We start from the raw sequence: 22,196 nt of genomic DNA, 5'->3' as shown, positions 1-22,196 counted from the left end.
GCTTCAGCCTTGTTAAATTGCATTTATATATGTTAATCTATTTGGTCAAATTAAGCTATATAAAATAAATAGTTTATCCCTTAAAATTCTATGGATTTTGAAAGCTATATCAAAAAAAGGGCAAAAAAAACTTTAAAAGCGATTTTCTCAGGTTTTCAGTTGGAAAAAAAGGGCAGACAACCAGAATTCAAATGTGTATATCTTTACAACCATTCAAGGTATGACTTTGACCAAGGTATCATTTGAAAGCTTACAGTGTCCTCTTTCCATTAATATCAAAATCTCAATTTTTAAATTTGGGTCAATGTGACTCATTTTGCTGGATCAGGTCACAAATGACCTTGCCCCTAAAATTACAAAATTCCCACCCTGCTTGACACATTTTGGCATGTGCCCAGTGGCCCTTGCACAGAGATAGGCCCTCTGTGATTGGAGGTTGTTGTTTTTTGCGCTACATAAAAATAGTTTACGCAAGAATTGGCATTGCTCTTGATAATTATCCAAACGGAATTGAAAAAAAAAATTGTTTACAAAAGATTAAGTTGTGAGGCTTTGCGCTGTGAGGAATGGCTGCACGCGAAGTCGGAGCTGAATAAGCGTCTATCAAGGAACAAGAGAAATTGAACATGACTGAGTCAATCTCCAAGAGTAGGAGGATTAGGGCGAGGGAATGCCATTGCTATGCATCTGATGTACCTTTTAGAGACGCTGCTTTGCTTTGGAGAACGTGCTTCCTTCTTCCGCTGCTCACTATGGTTATTATTGTTTGCACATACTGGATGTGGACACTGGAGACGATAGGGAGAGTTGGTTAATCTCTCACTAATCATTCTTGGTTGTATGAGTGGCTTGTTTTCAAAGCGCTGGTCTGTGTTTAAGAATGTGTCCTAATCCATACCCTTTCTCAGTTGTGAGAACCTGAGTTCCCCTCCAGAGGAACTAATGGACAAATATAGACAGATATCAAACCTTACATTTTGTAGTAAAATAATTGAAAAAGTTGATTTTCAACAAATAAACCTCTTTTTTTGTCCAAAACAATATTTTTGATGCCTTCCAGTTGGGTTTCCGACCACATTACAGCACTGAGATGGCTCTTGTTAAGTTATTTAATGACATCCATCTAAACAGATAATGGCAAATGAACATTTCTAATATTATTAGGATCTTTGTGCCTCTTTTGCCCCGGTCAACCACAACATACTTCTAAATTGATTGGAAAACTGGACAGGCCTTTCTGGCTCAGTATTAAAGTGGTTTGAATCCTACTTAAAGAATAGAAACAACTATGTGTCCATAGTTAATTTTGCATCTGTGCATACAAGTATGACGTGTGGAGTTCCCCAAGGCTCTCTACTGTTAATACAGGCTTCCTCTAGCTAAAATTATGGAAGGCAACATAATTAGCTATCACAGTTATGCAGATGATACGCAAGTCTACAAAAACCTTGTCCCCCGGAGACTACAGGCCAATACAGGAACTAGCTAGGTGCAGTTGGTAACCGGGGAGGAATGTCATTTAGTTACTACCAGCCACTTGTTGTTGTCCTTAAAAAAACTATTTCTTGAAAAGCAAATATCTTCCTTAGCTTTGAACTTTATGAATTAGTAACTTTGCAGATATTGTTTATGCTCAAACAGCAACATTACACATTAACTAAAGTTAGAAAAGTGAAATCATACTCAACCACCCCTTTAATTAAAACCCTTCATTTAAACTTCACTAAGCAACTTGTACATGCAAATGCTCTTTTCAATAACCCTGACCTAACCCTAATAAAGTCTCATGTTAGATGACAATGTTAAATCAAAAAGCTTTTAATGATATTGGTCATTATGGCCTTAAGTTGATCTGGGTCTAGTGGTACCAATCCAAAAATGCTCAGGTAGGAATTAGAAAAAAAAAAAAGTTATTTAGACATTTTAAAACTGAAAGTCAGCATTTGTAAAGGTGCTTCCATCACCATTTATATTGTCAGCTTCAGCATGATCAGTGTAAGATGTGCATGTAAACACTATTGCAGTACAAGTGTGGTTCATTTGAATACAGCAGAAGTGCAGTTTTATCAAACTGTAGTTATTTTTGTAATGGGAACTGCAGACCAGGTCACAAATTACATATTGTTTTTTTTTTAGGAAAGAATTAAAGACATGATCAGTTAGTCTCTGCTGTCTTTTCTCCTCTTTTTAAAGGTTCAACTGCAAACAGCAGTCCAGCTACTCTTCACGATTACACAGATATCAGCTGCAGACTGAAGGACACATTTAAACGGGACTACAGGCGGATATTGGTTGGTAATTCACAGACGGGTCATCGGAAAAACCTGAACGATATTTACACTGATTTATATGTGGTGGAGAATGAGACTGGAGGAAGAATGAACGAGCACGAGGTGATACAGATCGACTCTCACAACCGACCGACTGCCAAGGAGACTCAAGTCAAGTGTAATGACATGTTTAAACAAAACTCAAAGGTACTGACGTTGGGGATCGCAGGAGTAGGAAAAACTGTCTCAGTCAATAAATTCATCCTTGACTGGGCTGAAGGAAAAGAAAATTGGGATATAACCTTTGTTTTTCCTCTTCCATTCCGTGAGCTAAACCTGATTACAGAGGACTGCAGTCTCATGGAATTGCTTCACAAACACTTCTTTAGTGATCCTAAAGAACTGCCCTCTCTTCCTGAAGGTGACCATAAGGTCTTGTTCATTTTTGATGGACTGGATGAATGTCGCTTCCCTTTGAGTTTTGAAGATGGTGTCAGATTTACAGATGTTCACAAAAAAACAACAGTGAGTAAGATAATAACAAGCCTCTTTAAGAGACACCTGGTTCCCTCTGCTCTCATCTGGATCACTTCCAGACCAGCAGCAGCCAGTCTGATTCCCCGTGACTACATTGATCAGCTGACAGAGGTGCGAGGATTTAACGATGAGCAGAAAGAGCAATACTTCATCAAAAACAGCAGTCCTGAGGTTGCTCGAAAACTCGTCAGTCACATCAAGAAATCCAGGAGCCTGTACATCATGTGCCATATTCCTGTCTTCTGCTGGATCTCTCTCACTGTTCTTCAGACTCAAAAGACCAATGACAAAACTCCCACAACTCTCACAGGGATGTACACAAGCTTTGTAATTTCTCAGATGCAGCAGATGAAAAAGAAGTACCCTAAAGGTCCTGAACTTAACGACATTGACAGTTTTTTTTATGAGCTTATTTTAAAGCTTGGGAAACTGGCCTTTCGACAGTTGGAGAAAGGAAATCTGATTTTCAACAAAAAAGATCTTGTGGAATGTGGACTTAATGTTAGTCACCTGATTTTCGACAAAAAAGATCTTGAGAAGTGTGGACTAGATGACAGAGAAGGGCCAGTGCAATCTGGGTTATGCACTCAGATCTTTCAGAAGGAAACTGTTTCAGCCAGAAGTGTTTACAGCTTCGTACATCTCAGTGTACAGGAATTTCTTGCTGCTCTTTATGTATTTTTGATGAACAAAGACAAGAAAGCAAACCCATTTGTTCCATGGTGGAAAGAAATGATACTGAAATTCTCCATAAAGCCACAGTTTCAGCTTCATAAGGCTGCAGTCAATAAAGCTTTAGAAAGCAAGAACGGACACCTGGACCTTTTCCTTCGGTTCCTCCTGGGTCTCTCACTGGAGTCCAATCAGAGTGACCTGAAGGAACTACTGCCAGGAGTGGAACTCAGAACAGAGAGCATTAAAGACACTGTTGACTTAATCAAACAGACAATAGAGAAGGAGGAATCAGTAGAGAGGACCATCAATCTCTTCTACTGTCTCAGTGAACTGAGAGATGACTTTGAGGAGGAAATCCAGAAGAATCTGAGCTCAGGAAATCTTTCAGAACAGAATCTCTCCTCTGCTCAGTGGTCTGGTCTGGTGTACATGCTCCTGATGTCAGAAGAGGCTCAAGAGAAGTTTGAACTGCAGAAATACAGAAGATCTGATGAAGCAGTAATGAGATTACAGCCAGTGATCAAAAACACCAGAAGAGCACTGTAAGAGTCTACTTTACATTCATTTATAAACACTGTTAGTCATTTTAATTGATCTTAATCTTACACAGGTGATTTGCTGGCCAAGACTCTTCAGAAAAGAATCAGGAGCCGGTTGCACCAACAGGGCTTTACTAAGCCTGGTCCTAACTGCTAAGTAGGTCTTAGTTAAGACCAGTCTTTAGAGTTGACCTAACGTCGGTTGCACCAACCAGGCTTAAGCCAAGGCTTAACTACGCCTGGTCTTACCGATGCGTGTTCATGTGAATGGCCATGGAACTCTAGCGGTTGCCTAGCAGCGTGCGTTGCTGGGTTACGCTGTAAACGATCTTCCGCTGTTTTGTTAACTTGTAGCCGTATTAATGGAGGATCAAAGAAAAAGGAAAAGAAATTTCACTGACATTGAGATATTAAAGTTAATAGAGCTGTACAGTCAGCACGTGACAATTCGCTTCATTCGCGGAAGCATTACGTCTGTCTCCTGCACGCGAGAGGAGAGGTAGAAGAACGTTGGTAATAAATGTCAGTTCAATTGTAAGTTCATTTTTTATGTGCTTAGGAGTGTACGCTATGTTTTGTCTATGATGATATTGTAATCATTGTTTTAACTATGGACGAGGCACTGCGAGCTGACATCACATTTGTTTCGCGTGCTTGTTTTCACTGCTTGATGCGTAACTGCAGTTATAGGTATGTCCCCAAATAAGTTTTTGTCTTATATTTATATCATATTATGTTATTAAAATGTTATTATTTTATACAACAGTTAAATTAACAATAAGTTAACATTATGAGTTACTTTTTAGACACAATATTGTGAATATTGTTTGTTTCCCCTTTATTTCGCTGACGAGAATTTCAAAATGAAACCGTAGCAGAGTCTCCATGCAATAGACAGTGAAGATTTGACCGTTATTAACAAATCATTTTAACGATTCATTATCTGTCGGAAAACGGATAGGCCTATTAAAGCTATTATATGCCTAGAATTTGACTTTACGCCTGCTACTGACTAGGCGTAAGATTTACGCTCGGTCTTAGTGAGAAGAGGGCTTAAGCCTGGATGGTGCAACAGTCGTCACTATTAGGTCGGACTTAGAATGCTGAGTTAAGACCTACTTACCTTAAGACCAGGCGTAAGCCCTGTTGGTGCAACTGGGCCCAGGTGTCAGGCATCAGGCAAAACTCAGGAACCTGAGTTTTAACCCATTTATTATAGGAACTGAAAATACTGGGTTTTTTTTTTAGCTTTGCTTACATCACTTCAGTCAGAGGCTTTTCTAAATTATCTGTGCTCTGGATTAACTATTTATATTTACATTTAGTCAGTTAGCAGACGCTTATCCAAAGCGACTTACATCTGGACTAAATCAAACAAGTCATCGACTTGTTTGATTCGACTACACCTAATAAACATTACTATTGCATTACTGTTGTGTTGTGTTGTTCTCTTCACAGACTACATAGCTGTAATCTCACTGCTCAGTGTTGTGAGAGTTTGTCTTCAGCTCTACAATCGTCAAACTCCTATTTGAGAGAGCTGGACCTGAGTAACAATGACCTGCAGGATTCTGGAGTGAAGCTTCTTTCTGATCGACTGAAGAGCCAAAACTGTCAGCTACAGATACTGAGGTCTGAATTTAATATATATATATATATATATATATATATATATATATGTATATGACATCTAGTGGACAAAATTTTATGTTTAATGTTTCCGGAAATCCATAGGGAAAAAAGATAAATAAATAACTTTTGAGAATTGATATATGGTACAGACTACATAAAAAGGGGGGGAAAATCATAACAATAAGTTAATTATTAAAAATCACACTGCTTAGATTTATTCTGCATGGAATTACATTGTGATTTTGTTCTTCAGAGTTCCCACATGTAATCTCACTGATCAGTGCTGTGAGAGTTTATCTTCAGTTCTTCAATCCTCGTCCAAAAACGTCCTGAGAGAGCTGGATCTGAGTAACAATGACCTGCAGGATTCTGGAGTGAAGCTGCTTTATGATGGACTGAAGAGCCCAAACTGTCGGCTACAGATACTAAGGTAAATGTTTGCAATTAAAAAAAATAAAAATAAAAAATAGATAGATAGATAGATAGATAGATAGATAGATAGATAGATAGATAGAGAATAATAAACTATCACAATAAATTATTCTGTTGTCAGTGTACGTACTGTCATTTTTATTAATTTGATATATATCTTCAGTGTATATGTGTGCACAGATCACAAGCTGATTTTCCTCACCTGTCACCTGTAAATTCTTTTTCGTTATATACACTGCTGTGTCTGTCCCTTGTTGTCAAGAGATCATTTTGTGTGTATTGTGTTGTGTGCTGCTGGACATTTGCTGTGCCTTTGTGTCTCACCCTTGTGTGCTGCTGTGCCTAGGACGCCTAGGCTACGAATTATAGCTTGCTGTCATCTGTTTTCTCACTTCCTTCCTGTCCTGTTAGATGTGCTCCTGGTTTGGTTTATCTATTCACTTTAACCCCCTGGGGACCAAGGCGTATTTGGGGTCCTTGAGACGTTTTGACATGCCCTGACATCTGTGTTTTTTTCAGCTGCTTATAAACATATTAATGGCACAGGTGAAATTACACTATATTTAGCAGAAACAGGGCAACCATGATAAATGGACAACATGTTTGTACATGTTTGTATTTTTGAGAGAATATTGTTTATGCGTGGTTATTGTAAAAACTAAAAATGAAAGTTTCTGAAATAAGGCCACAAAACACATAATAAATATGCATCCACAAGACTTTTGACTAATTGATGTTGTGGCCTAGGGTTTTTTCTTCACAATGATCTGAAAATCATCCTCCTAATCGTCACATAGAACTGTGAATTGGGTTATATTGTAAAAAACATGTTTTGTTTGCCAAGGTTATATGCGAATAAGCGTGAACAGGCCAGCCCCCTCATGAATAATTAGGTGATTCTCACCTGAGAGAATAAGACACGCAGAATAATGAGCCTTTCATTCAGGTGAGTCAGACAAGAAAAAATTGAAAGGACAACACACACACACATATATATATATATTAGAAGTTTAGATGCAAAAGCCTCTAAGTGCCATTTGAAATTCTTCTAGAATGATCATTTTTATCAAGCTTGTATATTTAAGTTCAGTAATTAACCCCCTGAGCCCGACGGGATCATCGACGACGCCACAGGCCACCTCCGATAAATGTTTACATAACTCGATGACAGATTTATCGATTTTTTTACCGTTTTTTCCAGCAGAAAGCTAACGAGCTAGCCATCACGGGGGTGTCTTTCGTGTCTTTCTAGCCTTTACAGAAGGTTTTCTATCCAGCCTGCAACTTGTGCTTCCTTTCAGAGGTTTTCAGCAATAAATCCAATCACTTTATGTCAAACTTTGATAATCTTGAAGTCCATAATTCATAAATATTCCGTCATTTTTGCCGCTAGCTCGATGCTAGCGGCCATTCTGGATATCACGTGATGTTTTCACGTGATGTTTTTTGACCAATTACAGGCTGATCCGTCGTAAACATTGGTGTGCGTCATGACGCATGAACCAAGCGCTGATATAGTGTAGAGAGATAGAGAGACGCACGGAGACGCGCGATTCACAGAGAAACACAGCGAAATGGACGTAAATAAAGCGCTGGTCTATTTTGGTGCATTGCAGGATGAAGGATTTTCAGGAGAACAGAGCTTTTTGACAGATGAGGAACTAGATTACCAGGATAGACCCAGCTGAAGTGCCATTTATTTATTTACTGTAAAAAATTATTATAGTAGTATAAATGTTATAAAAGAATAAAAAGAACATAATAAATAAAAGAATAAATAAAATAGAAATGCAAAACCTGTGATGTGGCCCTCTGTGTGATTGCTGATAGGAACTGTTTTGAGGCTTGGCACCAGTGAATATCATGAGGCCCCAAACGCCTGGACTTCTTTTGGAAAAATGTCAATAGTTTTGGTTCTGTACAAGTTATAACGTTTATTCCTGTTCTCCAGGACTCTAAAGACATGAACAAACTATTTTCCAGAGGAAAATTGCTTAGCTTTTATTTATTTGTGTGTGATTTCAATAAATATTTGAGTGATTTCATTTCCGATTTATTTTTTCATTTGTCTTTATGGTCCCATAACTTATTTTACATTCAGGTGACATCAATGTAACACAAATATGCTGAAAGTTCAATTTGTCCTGAAAAAAAAGAGCTGTGTCAATTGTCTGTGCACCAAAGGGTTGATGTTTTACAAGCTTTTTTAGTAAATGACACCAGACGGAAAATTTATTGTAAAAATACCCTTAGGTCTCAGAGAAAAAACAAAACATGGAACATATAGCATAAACATAAAACATAGAAGCAAGGATCATCCAACTAATTATTCATAGCATACTGTTTGTAATTGCTATGAATAATTAGTTGGATGATCCTTGCTTCTATGTCTGCAACTTTGTTATTTTTGCTGCTGCCTGTCTTGGCCAGGACACTCTTGGAAAAGAGATTTTTTAATCTCAACGAGTTTTCTTCTGGTTAAATAAAGGTATAATAATAAAAAAAGTAATTTCACTTAAATGACAATTAATAGGTAGTCTTCATTGCAATTTTAGTGAAATTACTGAACTTAATTATACAAGCTTGATAAAAAATTATCATTCTAGAAGAATTTCAAATGGAACTTAGAGGCTTTTACATATGAACTCTTCATATATATACATGTATGTATAAAATCAAAGTATTAATGAAAGTCAAAAACCCATTTTTAGTCATACCTGGAAACAAATCCTGGTCAAATAGGTTATATGGGCCATTTTGTAGAATTGGTTCAAAGTTAGAGTTTAAAACATCTTGAAAAGAAAATAATATGAGCAGAAACTCTAACAGTCTAACTAAATGAACGTTCGTTCGTACGTCCGTTTACACACCCGAATCATATTTAAACACTCTATTTGTTTATATAGATAACTAATGTTATCTTACTAATGTAAGGATGTCACATGAGATTCTTGTTCCAATGTAAGCGAAAGTAGTGAATTGATGCACAGCTGTGAATTCGTCTATTCCTTCACACACAGACATGCATTTGATATTTAAACAGTCTTTGTGCAGTTTACAGACACTATTCAATAACGCGATTAGAACAAAGCACTTGTAATAAATGACTTACTGCATCAGCTGAATCCGTGCTCCTCAAAATGAAACTGTATCTGAGGTAACTTTTTTCCAGGATCTCCTCACTGTGCAGCAAGACGAAAGGTTAGGACGAGGTTAGATCCGTAATAAACTGTATGTTTTTATCGATGTGGGCGTTTTCATGGCTTGCCTCAAGATTAGTGTTTGAATAGCACACGCTCTCAGAGGGCGGGGTCACATTAGCACGTCGCTATAATAAGGTGAAAGGGAAAATACTGACATCTCTCTCTTTTCATACAGATTACATCAACTGAGAATAGTTGCTTTTTATATAAATGACTTCATTTAAAAGAAGAGAATTTCAGCTTCTTAAACAGAGATCTTTCGTGTCTCTGTGACAAGTATTTAACGAGTTACAGCTCTTTTTTCGGACGCGTTTCAAAAAGATTTTTGCGGAGACAGAGTGAGCTGAAAGCGCACCCTGTTTATTTTATTTTACAAAAACACAAGTTTTTGATAATAATAAGAGTGTACGCACAAAAAAGAAGACCCTCTATAGTGTATAATCATGTATTGATTTTATTTATATGACCATCAATGACGGAGTATTTTAAGTCTATGTTGCAGCTATGTGAAAAAAAAAAAAACGATCAAAACGCAGGGACGCGTTATTGGTCCCCAAGGGGTTAATATATTTAAAAAAAATTGCATCAACCCTCTACTTTTGTGTTCTCTCTTCACTCCAGTTCATGACAACAAAATAACATTTGCAGAAATGTGAGTAGATAGGAGTGGACTGTATGAAGATTGAAACTGTAAAAAAATAATTTGTTTTCAAATACATGCCAAATGACAATTGACAAATAAAATTGCAGAGTTAAGTGCAGCACAGTATTCATTGAGGGCGTTTTCACACTGGCAGTTTAGTTCGGAAAGGGGTATGGTTTGCATGATGAATTGGCAATGTGAAAGCCCAGGGTACTGAACCTGAGACTACCCAGAGGAGGTGTTCTGAGTTTGGTTGCACTCACGATAATCTCTACATGTGTGGGAATAAAAACGCCTCTTTCTGCTGATCTTTCTGCTGGAACGAAAGATCCAGTCGTCCTTTCACCAATTCTTACTCGGGTCCGCGCAACAGAATAATAGTCAACTAAAACACTTAGAAAACGCTGAGAGAATGCACAAGCTATTTGGTTTGTCTATCGAAAGACGTCCACGCCTTAAACAGTGAGATCTTTGATGGCTGAACAGTCCTATCCACAAGCTCTATTGCAGGTGGGGCATTTGTATGTGATGGTTGTGGTGGTGGTAACAGTGGCAGCTATGGCTGTATTTATCCTGGCTCGCTTCTGCTGTCTTCTGGTTGTCCTCTCCATCTCTAGCGTACAAGCCCCATCTCTACACAGTATTTGCCAGATAATACAGTCAGCAGCAACATCCTCCAGATCCTAAGGTCTGATCTTACAATTCCCTCAAAGCGTCCTTCATCGGATCCTTATAGCGCTTCTTCGGCCCCCATCTGAGTGTCTACCATGATGTAACTGGCCCTATAGTACTCTGCGGGGCAGCCGGACATGGGGGCATCCTGATCACATGCCCACTGCAGTTGGCACTGGGTAATGATGGCCTCAATACGTCTGCAGTTGGACTTTTTTAAGTATTTCAGTGTGAGGCACACGATTATGCCACGAACTTCCCATAATACACTGAGGGCAGCTTATGTGGAAGGGCTCTAAGGACTTAATGTGACGGCTGTAGTTTTCCCACGCTTCACAACTGTAGAGAAATGGAAGCTTTAGCGTTAAGTTCTGTCTGGAAGACTCAATCGTTGCATCACTAATTACCTTCTCATCTATCCCATCGTGTCTAATACTTGCGGTATAAAAGACCAGTACTTACACATGTTTGAGTTCGCAGATGCTGATGCGTTCATTGACCTCCAACCTCCCTACCACCTCCAAGATGGTTCCTTCCCTTCCATCCTCCCCACCACCACCAGGATGGTCCCTTCCTATACCTCCCAGGGGGTCAGCTGTGCCCCTGCTTTCGTCTTCAGGCAGGAAATGCAGAGTACGGACCCTCGGATTGCGAGCTATGGACGGGGCCTTGCCTATGCTTGCTATTTATATCAATAAATGTGTTTATTGTTACTTATTGTCTTTCTGGTAGAAGTGTAGTAACACAGACCGCTTGGTATACGGTGACCTTTGTGGAGGGATGAAGGTTCTTATTATGAAAGACTCTACATCGAAGTCTCCCATAGGCAGCTGATGCCTGTTTAATTTGGCTCTGGATTTCTTTGCCGATGCTGCTATTCTCAGACAGAATTCTTCCCAGATATTGGAAAGATGACACTACTAACAGCTGTTCATCTCTGACAGTGAAGGCAGATAATGTGGGTGGGACATTGGTACTCCATTGGCAGACCACTTGTCTTGGTGGTGTTGACAGTCAGCCGCATCCTGCTGTACGCCCTTACCACCACAGCAAAGACAGTTTGAAGATCCTCCGGAGTATGGCCAAAAACGCACAATCATCTGCATACAGCAGCACCAGGACCTGCTCTCTACATCTAATTGCATGTAGTCTCCTAATAGTAAAGAGGTTGCCATCTAAAGCCCCGTTCACACTACATGCGACCAAGTGACGCGATACCATTCATTATCAATTGCGAGCGGGCGACTTCCGGCAACAGCGACCGTTGGCGACTGGTGGGGCGTGTCCAGCGACGCGACAAAGTTGAGAAAAGTTAAACTTTATGCAAATGAAGGGCGATTTTCGCGAGCGACAACCAATAGGAGTGAAGTCAGTGGAGCGCATCACTCTTCAGTGCTCAGTCTGACCGAGGCAAGTTGAACGAGAAGCTCATTTTAGCAGTCAGAAACTGTCCTACAATGTATGATATATCTCCGTGTACAGACAGTGGTGTTCACCATACTGACTCCGTGACTGAATGGTTTCGGGAACCCAGCTAGACCGGTAATTGCCTGTTTGCTGCAGTTAAAAAGCCGCGATGGCAAAGAGCACTCACTGTTTCTCGTTCATCTTTAATATTATGCATTTTATGTACTGATTCCATTTATATTTAGACTTTTCCTTCCAAAATATTTGTTTGTTGCGGCAATAAAACGTATTTTTTGTCTAACATAGAGTAACTTCCGTGAATGTCACTCACAAACATTACTAGGCAACCAGTATTGGGGAACGCCCTCCAGCGCAGCCACTGGCGACCTGCATCGACAAAGTCGCGTGTAGTGTGAATGGGGCTTAATATGAAGTCCACTGCCACACCACTGCGGTTTTCAATCTCATTGTGGAGAAGCTTGGTGGCACACAGGAGGAAGATGTTAAAGAGCACTGGCACTAGCACACACCTGGTGCGTACAGGGAAGGGCTCAGACTCTTGTCTGCCTATGGTCACCCAAGCAGTCATCCCATTATGGAATTGGCGGAGGATGTTGGCAAACTTATTGGGGCACCTAAACCTGGGGAGGACACCCCATAAGAGCTCTCTTTGCAAAGTGTTGAATGCTTTCGAGAGATCGACAAAGGCCATAAACTTGTCCCGATGTTGCTCCTAGCACTTTTCTTGAACTCTGGGGGATACTGTGAATAAGCTAAATGCCCAAAAAGTTGTCGTGTTCCTTTAAGGGAGCAGACAGATGATAGAACCTCCTGGAAGGTTGGTGGAAGACTGAGATCGTGGATGGGAAGAAGTTCAAGCAGTTCGTCCAGGATGGTGGGGTCTGCATCAGAGTTCTTATTAAGCGGGTGTCAAAATGGTTAGACCACCTCAATAGGATCCTATACAGGTCCTTCAGAACTGTTTGACCATCAGCCGTTTTAGCGAATTGACAGCAATTTGTTGGACCGTAGATGGTTATGACAGCATTATAAAAATTATGCATGTCATTTTTATCGGTAAAGGATTGGATTTCATGTGCCTTTTCAGCCCACTACTCATTCTGTATGGTATTATTCTTTTGCACTTTCCTCCGAGCTAGCTGTCTAGTCTTAATTAATGAAGGGTTGTCTAAAGTTGCCCGTTGTGCTTTTAGCCTATCCTTAAGCAGGTTGTGGATTGTGTCCGAGTTATCGTCAAACCAGTCTTGGTGGTTCTTGCTCTTATAGCAGATGGATTTGGCTGCTGCATCGTAGAGCACAGAGCTAATATAATTCCACTTTTGTTCCAAGTTTCACACTCCCTAAGTTTCTCAGCTAGGACACGTCGAAACTCACTTTATGCTGCTATGTTTCCAAAGCAGTTATAATTTAGCCTTTTTTTTTTGTTGGACTTTTGCCACCGCAAAGGGGAACGTGGGAGGGGAACAATCATATGATGGTTGGTCCAGCACTCTGCACCTCTCATGGCACGAGTGATGAAAAGATCCTTGATGTCACTATTCAGTTCAATTCAATTTACATTTCTGTCATCATTTACTGACCCTCAAGTTGTTCCATAAATTAGTTTCTTTCTCCTGCTGAACACAAAAGAAGATATTTTGAAGAATGTCAGTAACCAAACAGCTGAAGGACCCCATTGATTTCCATATGTTTTTTAAAAAAATTACCAGAATCCGTTTGAGTCCCCACATCCTTCAAATTATCTTCTTTTGTGTTCAGCAGAAAATATATAAATAAATAATATAAAAAATAATATTTAAACTATGTAATGTTACTTTATCGACTTTAAAATAATGAACTCATTGCTTCTTATATAAATGGCAGAACAATCAACAAATCATAACAGAATTAACACTGTTGCAGAACATATCCTAGTAATTAGTCTGCATCTTATAGGGCTCTATCTTGCGCCCAGCGCAAATGACTTTATACACTAACGCATGTCTCATTCCTATTTTGCACACGCACAAAGCGGGGTTTTTTCCTCCACAGACTCACGTCGGTAAACTAGGAAATAAATTTGCGCTCCCTGGGTGGATCGCCGCAAAAAGGAGGCGTGTTTCGGCGCAAACATTCCCTGGTGCTACTTTACACTTCCAGAAAACAATTGCGCCACTGATCAGAAAAAACCTGGTCTAAAGTCAGTGGCGTGTTGCGCGTTGTTCATAATGCTATTTTAAGCACGCATGCTTGGCCATAATGTAGCGGGTGCACAACGCGCATACACTTTGATTCTCTTATCAACAAAAAAAAGCAGTTTTTATTTTTGCAAATCATACATTATAACAAGGAAAAATATGAACACATGAGGGAAACCATTGTGGTTTACATGAAGTTGAAAAAAACCTAATTACCCATTTTTTAAGGCTAATTGTAGTACTGAAGGATCAGACCTGTTTGCCCAATAGTGGTAAGAAACATAATAATGTAATTATAATAATGTTTAACCGACGCTGATTTGGGTGGTTTCTCCCATTCCCATACAAAGTCACTTCTCTATCTTTCACTGCCCTGACAAAAGCGTCGGTCTCATCGGCTGTGAACACTCCTGGGTCGCGCTTGGTAAACCCGCCGTTATAATAACAATCCGTCATGCAACATGCAAACCTGCTCTTGAAGGGTATGTTAGATGGCGCTCTGATTGGTTTATTTCAGGTTACACCCAAACCACACATACGAATAATGAGGCTACTTCAGACCAACCCCTTTTAAACTTGTGCCCGGCGCAATAGTCATTTATCCTGCCGGGAAAGTTAATTGCACTTTGCGCTTTGACACTTGCCTTTCAAATCGTTAAAATAGGGCCCATAGTCTCACATTTTTACAGTAACTAGTTAGATGAGCTAACATGAACTAATGAGATGAGTGTGCCTCTCTCAGAGCAAATTTTGTTTATTCTTGAGTGATGGATGACAGGCAGACTCTAAGGGCATTCTCCACATTCAAAGGAGCCCTGTACTTAGTTTTCATTACAACCAAAGTTGAGAGTGATGACTCGCATAGGTACAGTAAGTGGTAGGAAAGGTAAGCAATATTCCCATGGCCTTGGCAGTGAGATACTCATGTGAGAGGTTGGGCCAAAAGTCTGCATGAGGCATCTACTGAAATTGGTGTTTCAGTGTCCTTTCACAGGATAAGTCCACCAGCTCCTCTTCTGCCTTACCAGTAAGGTCACTTGTTGCATCTGGTGCAAAAGGATCTCGCACCCAGTCCCAGGCATCTGTGTTCACATCTGGGAAGAATGAGCTGAAATGCTTACTCAGTGCAGTGAGGTGAAATGTAACTACCCCTTCTCACTATAGCAACATACAGATTGTTTGTATGGAAAAAGTCGGTAAGTTGGGGGAACATGTTTGTAACTACATCTTGTATTCTATTTCTCCACAGCCGTTTTCTTCATGAAGGCAGTGATTTTATGCTTCCTTGTATAGAAAGGTTTAGACTGTTGAGCAAGTTAAACACATCAGCAAGATATGCCAGTTTGGCAACACACTCCGGGTCAAAACACCTCACTGCGTATATCAAACACGCACTGCAAAACTTTACCACGTGACAGCCATCACATTTCTGTGTGATACAGTAGTGTGTCATGCCCTGCGTCCATCTTCCTACAAAGTTGTCCGAACAAGCATGACTGCAATGCTCTTGACTGGACAAAATTAACTGCAGTGATAGCTGTGTTCAAAACAGAGAGAAGGTCAGGTCCCATGCTTTTGGATGCAAATTTTTCCAGATTCATTTAGAATACTGGATGCTTACAAGACAGAAGCGGGACTTTCTGTCATGAAAGCATCCAATCCAAAACTGCTCACAGGAACACAATCTATCCAGTAGCTGTGACAGAATATCAGCTGAGAGATTTTGAATTCTTCTCACGGAGCCATCAGAGAGCTTGCCATTATTAGCTGGTGTTGTGCCGAGCTAGCCTGACTTCGTCATACTCATATTCTAGTCAGAATATGAGTCTGAAACCGCTCCATAGGGCTTTGATTATGAGGCGTGTCTTAACCGAACCAAGAAAAAAAAATCTGCACTCAATTGGATAGTCGGTAGACCTACAACCAATCAGAGCAACGCAGTAAGTCAGCTACTTTGCATAGCACAGTTGTCAACTAAAGAACTTACTTATTTTAGAAATTAAATAATGAGTGTTGCTTCTTTCACTTGGTCCTCCATGAGTGCGACCAAAGGAGAAACCACAACGACCACAGGCTTTTCATTACGTCCCATCTTCTTAGCGACCGTCAGAACCAGCTGATAAGTTACACTTTTGCCGAATCATGTAGGAAGGACGGCAAAAATATCTTTCCAATCGACAAATGCCTTGATTGCAGTTTTCTGTTCGACTATTAAAATGAATGCACTGTCGATTTATTTTACAACAGATGCAATAGCGGAATCTATACATCTCAAGGATCTCCCAGTTAAGCGCTCTTTGATAACGTGATGATTACGTTCTTGCAGATCAACTGTCCATCATAATATAAAGCCCGCCCTGGCAATCTGATTGGCCCGTTCATTTTTTGACTGAGCGGTTTCTTACTTTTAGCAATCCTTTTAGCTTTAAGAAAACACAGAACTTTCCCCTAACGTTCCCGAATGGTCCCATGAGGTTATTTTTTGGGAACCAAACAAGAACGTTATAGGAATATTCCATGTAGGTTATTTTTAGGTTCCATTTTTATAATGTAAGTAGAACGTTCAAGGAACATTCCCCTAACCTTAAGGGAAAGTTCTAGGAACATTCTGGGAACTAAAAACGAACATTCCCAGAACCTAAATTTGTTTGCTGGGAAATAAGAAGACTTTTGTGCTTCTTTGAAACTGTGGCCAGGTTTACCATCTGTGTTTTCTGTTGGATGTATTCCTGGCTTTTTCAAAGAAAAAAATCTTTAATTTTGTCCTTATATCGTTCAAATTGTAATAAGATGCCAATTCAATTTGGCAGGCTTCTTAGCTTCATTTGCTTGCACGCTTAAGATATTAAACGCATTTTTGTCTCCCATCGCTGTTCTCAATAAAACCTAATTGAATATAACTCTCACAGTATTTTCTCAATTCAGACACCAGTAATTTGAAATTAGCTTCAGTCGTGGACTTCTGCATTTTTATCAGTTAGCAGCAGGAAGAGAGTGAAGTGATAGACTCATTGTAGGCTATATATCAAAATCACATCAGAGTTTCTTTTCAGATATTTCTGGATTTATGATTTAATACAAATTTATTATCAGAAACGGGGGTAATCAAATGAAGGCATGAAACATTACCAATGTAATATTTTAAAATGTAATCAAATGAAAATATAATTGGCTAATTTATTAGATTTTTAGCAAACAATGGTGCACAAAAAAGGTTTAGGCTACTGTTAAAATTAAAACATTATAAATGAAATAAATTGAAATATTATATTAAGTTTAGCTATATAATTAAAATTATATAATTATTTAAAATTATTAAAATTATTTTCACAAATCACACAAAATGTTGTGTTATTGTGTAATTAGTTTTAATATTTTTTATTATTATTACTTTGAGAAAGTAGGCTAAATGCTATGGTGCAATATTACTTTATTTATATAACAATTTCTTAAAGTTAAACCTAACTTTTTAATTTGGTGGGTTGTAGAGAATAAAAGTTTAGTATTGTTATTATTTATTTATAAATTGCCTATTTCTGTATCAAATTAAATGCTGAAACGTTCTCAAAATGACTCATAGCAGCTCTGGAGATGATGCTCTTGTGTAAATGCTCATTCATTTTAACACATGTAGGCCCGTGTCCGCTATATAAAACTATAAAAAGATAGGCCAACTCACAATTCTGACTTTAAAGTCACAATTACCTTTTCTTTTCTGTATTCATTGGCAGAAATGGGCTTCAATTACAAATGACATAGGCAAGCTACTAAATGTCTTAATATTAATTTAAAACATTTTAAATAAACTGAAAATTTTAATCTTTTAACTTTGATTTTACAATTAGGCTAGGTGTTTTTTACAGCTACAAATAAGTTATACCTAATGAATTGCTGAAATAGGTATAAATGTTTATGTCATATGGACTATTGCTGTGTGTGTGTTTAGGTTGTCTGGCTGTATGGTGACAGAAGAAGGCTGTGGTTATGTGTCTTCAGCTCTGAGTTCAAACCCCTCACACCTGAGAGAGCTGGATCTGAGCTACAACCACCCAGGAGATTCAGGAGTCAAGCTGCTCTCTGATAAACTCAAGGATCCAAACTGCACACTGGACAAACTCAAGTATGTAGAGCATGAACAGTTTTTTTTTTAATTACTTCAAAAACAGCATTCCCATCTTCACTTATTAAAAACTAGTTTGACTTTATTTCTTTCATACGTTTACAAAAGTTCTAATTGATATTCAACAGAGGTTTAGCTCTAGTTATACTTTAATGCCTAATTAGTTGATGCCCTTATGGAACAAAATATATGGGAATATACTACAAAATAGATTGCGAAATTTGCAATGTTGATAAATGTGAGCAATGCAGCAGTTTTGGGCGACCTCGGTAGATTTGCATTGTCCACTACCTAAATGAAAAAGTGCATCATGTATTGGATAAAGAAGGTGTTCATGTCTAATTATCGGTATCCAAGAAAATGTTATAAAATGCTTTTTTTAGTTAGATGAAGTAGGCAGAAAAACATGTGTTTTTCAATGCGGGAAGCGCAGAGTCAGTGAAGGTAGCTCGTCGGTAGCTTATCCCGGGGCTCAATTGTTTTAATAATGTGGCGAAACCCCGCATTTCCTACCACAGAATAGGGTCGTAGATCCTTCACTATGAAAAATGCCACCGATCGTGTGATCCTCTTTGCTCTCTCGGAGTTGTGTGGCAACGTTGACACTAGCGACTTGTTAATTCTTGGCTGGGATGTGTCAACTTTTGTGTTGTTGTTGAAGCCAACTCAGGATGCCAATGATTATGGTTTGTGAAGTTAGTTGTATTGCCAACGTGCTTGATATTAGTGTGGCAGGTTTTACACACTCTTAAGTCTTATATAGTTTCCAATTAAGTTCATAGAATCTGAAATGTGCCCAGATGTCCATTTTCCTAGCTTTGGGTGCATTTTTGATGACCCGTTTATCGCGGTCATCTCCCTACGCCTCAGCTATCTTTATTGTTGTTATTATGGCCCCGGAAGTAATTGAAACTTACCTAATTACACCCATTAGGTCATTATATAAACAGGCACTAAAAATAATGGACCAGAAATCTGTAGATGGCATCGCTGCATCATTCTAAGGAAGCATAATATATTGAGTTGTGACAGCTTTGTAAGTTTTTCATTTTTAAAAATAATTTTAAGTGTGTGGACAACCTTGCACCAGAAATAATCTGTCACTAGTAGAGAAACAAAAGAGCGGAATAAGAACTAGAGGCACAATAAATGGAAACTGTATAACCACAAAACGTAGAAGAACATTTGGTCAGACATCATTTTCAGTAAGAGGCATACATCTGTGGAACGCTTTACTAACTGAAATTAAAACATTGACAGATCTCAAGCTTTTTAACACACATTTAAAGCAATGGCTGAAAAAGAAACAACTTTGTGAGCAGTGACTGTCAGGACATAGGCAGCCTTTTGTGTCCTTGTATTATTAAATCTGTCTAGACTTTGTTTTATAGTGACTCTCACAGCTATTTTAACCCATATCTTATTTCATGTATGGAATGTATTTGTTGTTTGTTTTTTAATGGTTATATCTTAGATTCAATACTCAGTAATTTCTGTTTTGAATTTTAAAAGCCTAATCAGGGACAGGGGTTGCAAATTAGTCATGGCTAGAAACCTGTATGCGTGGCATCTACTTTGTATTTATTATAAAGCAATGTTTTATGCATTTGTCCCTGTCAAATAAAATATCCAAAAAAATAAAATAAAAAAAAATTCAAAACTTTATTGTTCAAGGCCAGAAAATAATTAGTGACATAATCGATTATGGCCTTATGGTCTTTTCCATCTCTCAGACTATTTTGAGATTTTGAGTAAATTTTGACTGCACACTAGCTCAAAGCCCAAACGGGGAGGTGTGCACGGTGTCAATCAAGAAAAGAACCAATGGCTCACTGATCTACAGGTTTCATGAGCTGGTCTTAAAAAAAAAAAGAAAAAGTAACGCTAACTTTTTTTGACCAATGCATTACATCGGCACTAACCCAGTGCTGCCAATTAAGCAAAGCAAAACGAATGGGCCGCTGATGTACAAGTTTTATGGGGACGAGTTTATTATATACATTTAAGAAAAGTATGATATCGTCCCAAAAAGCAAGTCTGCCCATCGGGAATCTCCGGTGGAATGCCTACATGAAAATACATAAAGCAGGTGAAAGTGTGTTTCCATCCAACGGCTTTAAAGCAAATAAAACCCTGTGCGTAATGACGTCACAAGCTGTTTTGCGATCAAAATTTGTATACTGAATTGATTTGAGACATTTTAAGGTGTTTCCATTAATTTTCGCACTGAATCGCAGAACATTCAAGCAAACATTTGCAAACAAAGTTTTGCTAGATAAAATGGTATTCGGCAAATACCGTTTCCATCAGTGTTTATCGCATAAGCCGTAGATCGATCAGGGTAAAATCTGATGAGACCAAATGTATTTCAATTGAGTTGATATTCATGAAATTCAAATTAAATTTTACTGTTTCCATGAGGCATTTTCTTTTAATATCACTATTGAAAGCGTGCATCTCTAACAAACCATTAAACCGACCACTGCCCATCAGTGCACACAAGTTACCGACTGAAAGCTTAAAGCTTGTTCCGCTGTAAATAATTGTAACACAGTTACAGTTTGTTGTTATGGGAAGGAGGAGGAATCAGTAAACATTTAAAGACTTTAATGACAATGTAAAACAAATACAAAATGAAAGTTAAGACGGCAGCAAGCCCCTCACGGACGACTGCCCCCACACATGATAAAACAAAACATCAAATAAAACATCACCTCTCCCATCCTTCACAATTGTCGCTCCTCCTTTTATGCTTTCTCCCCTCCATGAGAGATACGAGACCGTTGCGCAGGTGTCACTCATCAGAAATCACACCACCGGTCCCACGCCGTTCTCTCATGGCCCTCGGCCTCGACGTGCTCGCCACAATAGTTAATGCTATGAATTTCAACCAAGTATATAGAGTCCTTACTAAATATTCCTCACATATTAAAATGACTGTGATGCATGTGGAAACTTCGTTTACATGTAGGCTACCTGGTCACTTCATGTGTTTTCTCCGATCAGAAAGCTGTTCAATCGTCAAGTCAAGTCAAGTCACCTTTATTTATATAGCGCTTTTTACAATACAGATTGTATCAAAGCAGCTTTACAGTGATAACATGAAAATAATACAACACAGATCAATAATATTGTTGAATATTAAATGTCCCCACCTAAGCAAGCCAAAAGCAAGGCAACAGTGGCAAGGAACCAAAACTCCATCAGGTGATTGGATGAATTTATGCAATATTTATGCAATATTTATGGTTTATTTTTGCCATGGAAAAAAATTATATATATATATTATTTAAAAAAAATATATATTAATGCAGTATTTTAGTTTAATATAGAGTCTAGGCCTTAAGAAAAAAATATTTTTTGAAGAAAATTAGCACCATCTGGTTACAGTATAGAGAAAAAGCGTAGAATCATGGTGTAACCACTAGATGGCATGTACAGCTCTTTGTGAATTCCCCAGCTGTTTATGAACACATTTTTTGTTGTTGTTGTTTTATTTGAATATATAGTTGAAACAATCTCAAACCTATTTCTTATAAAAAAAATTGACAAACTAAAATTCACAAAAAACAATTTTTTTTTTTTTTTTTTTTACAATTTCCCATTCATTTCCTATAGGGGTCATTTTTGACCAAAGACCACAAGTGTGACTATTTTTTTAAAGACCACTTAGCATGCTCAGATCATGACCTCAATTTTTTTGTGTGTTCACATACATAATGCCATAAAAGTCACAAAGTTTCGTAACATTGCGATGAAGCTGTGATTTTTAAAAATTCAAAACATACTTTTTGTAATCAAAATTTATTGGTGTGTATGTGTATAAAAGTGTGTTTGTATGTGTGTGTGTGTGTGTTGGTGGGTGTGT

General features: G+C 38.4%; 1 protein-coding gene across 1 annotated transcript in view; it reads left to right on the top strand.

Moving 5' to 3' along the window:
* LOC148969318 (NACHT, LRR and PYD domains-containing protein 3-like) overlaps positions 1-22,196 on the top strand; it is a 57,337-nt gene that overhangs the window by 7,285 nt on the left and 27,856 nt on the right. Inside the window, exons 4-7 of the mRNA XM_089126979.1 lie at positions 2,194-4,024; positions 5,480-5,653; positions 5,907-6,083; positions 18,155-18,328. Coding sequence (XP_088983105.1) covers positions 2,194-4,024; positions 5,480-5,653; positions 5,907-6,083; positions 18,155-18,328 — 2,356 coding nt within the window. The remainder of the gene's footprint in view (positions 1-2,193; positions 4,025-5,479; positions 5,654-5,906; positions 6,084-18,154; positions 18,329-22,196) is intronic.

Source organism: Pimephales promelas, chromosome 24, assembly GCF_988280905.1.
Source record: "Pimephales promelas chromosome 24, fPimPro1.hap1.1, whole genome shotgun sequence".
NCBI lineage: Eukaryota > Metazoa > Chordata > Actinopteri > Cypriniformes > Leuciscidae > Pimephales > Pimephales promelas.
This window is presented reverse-complemented; position numbering and strand designations above follow the sequence as displayed.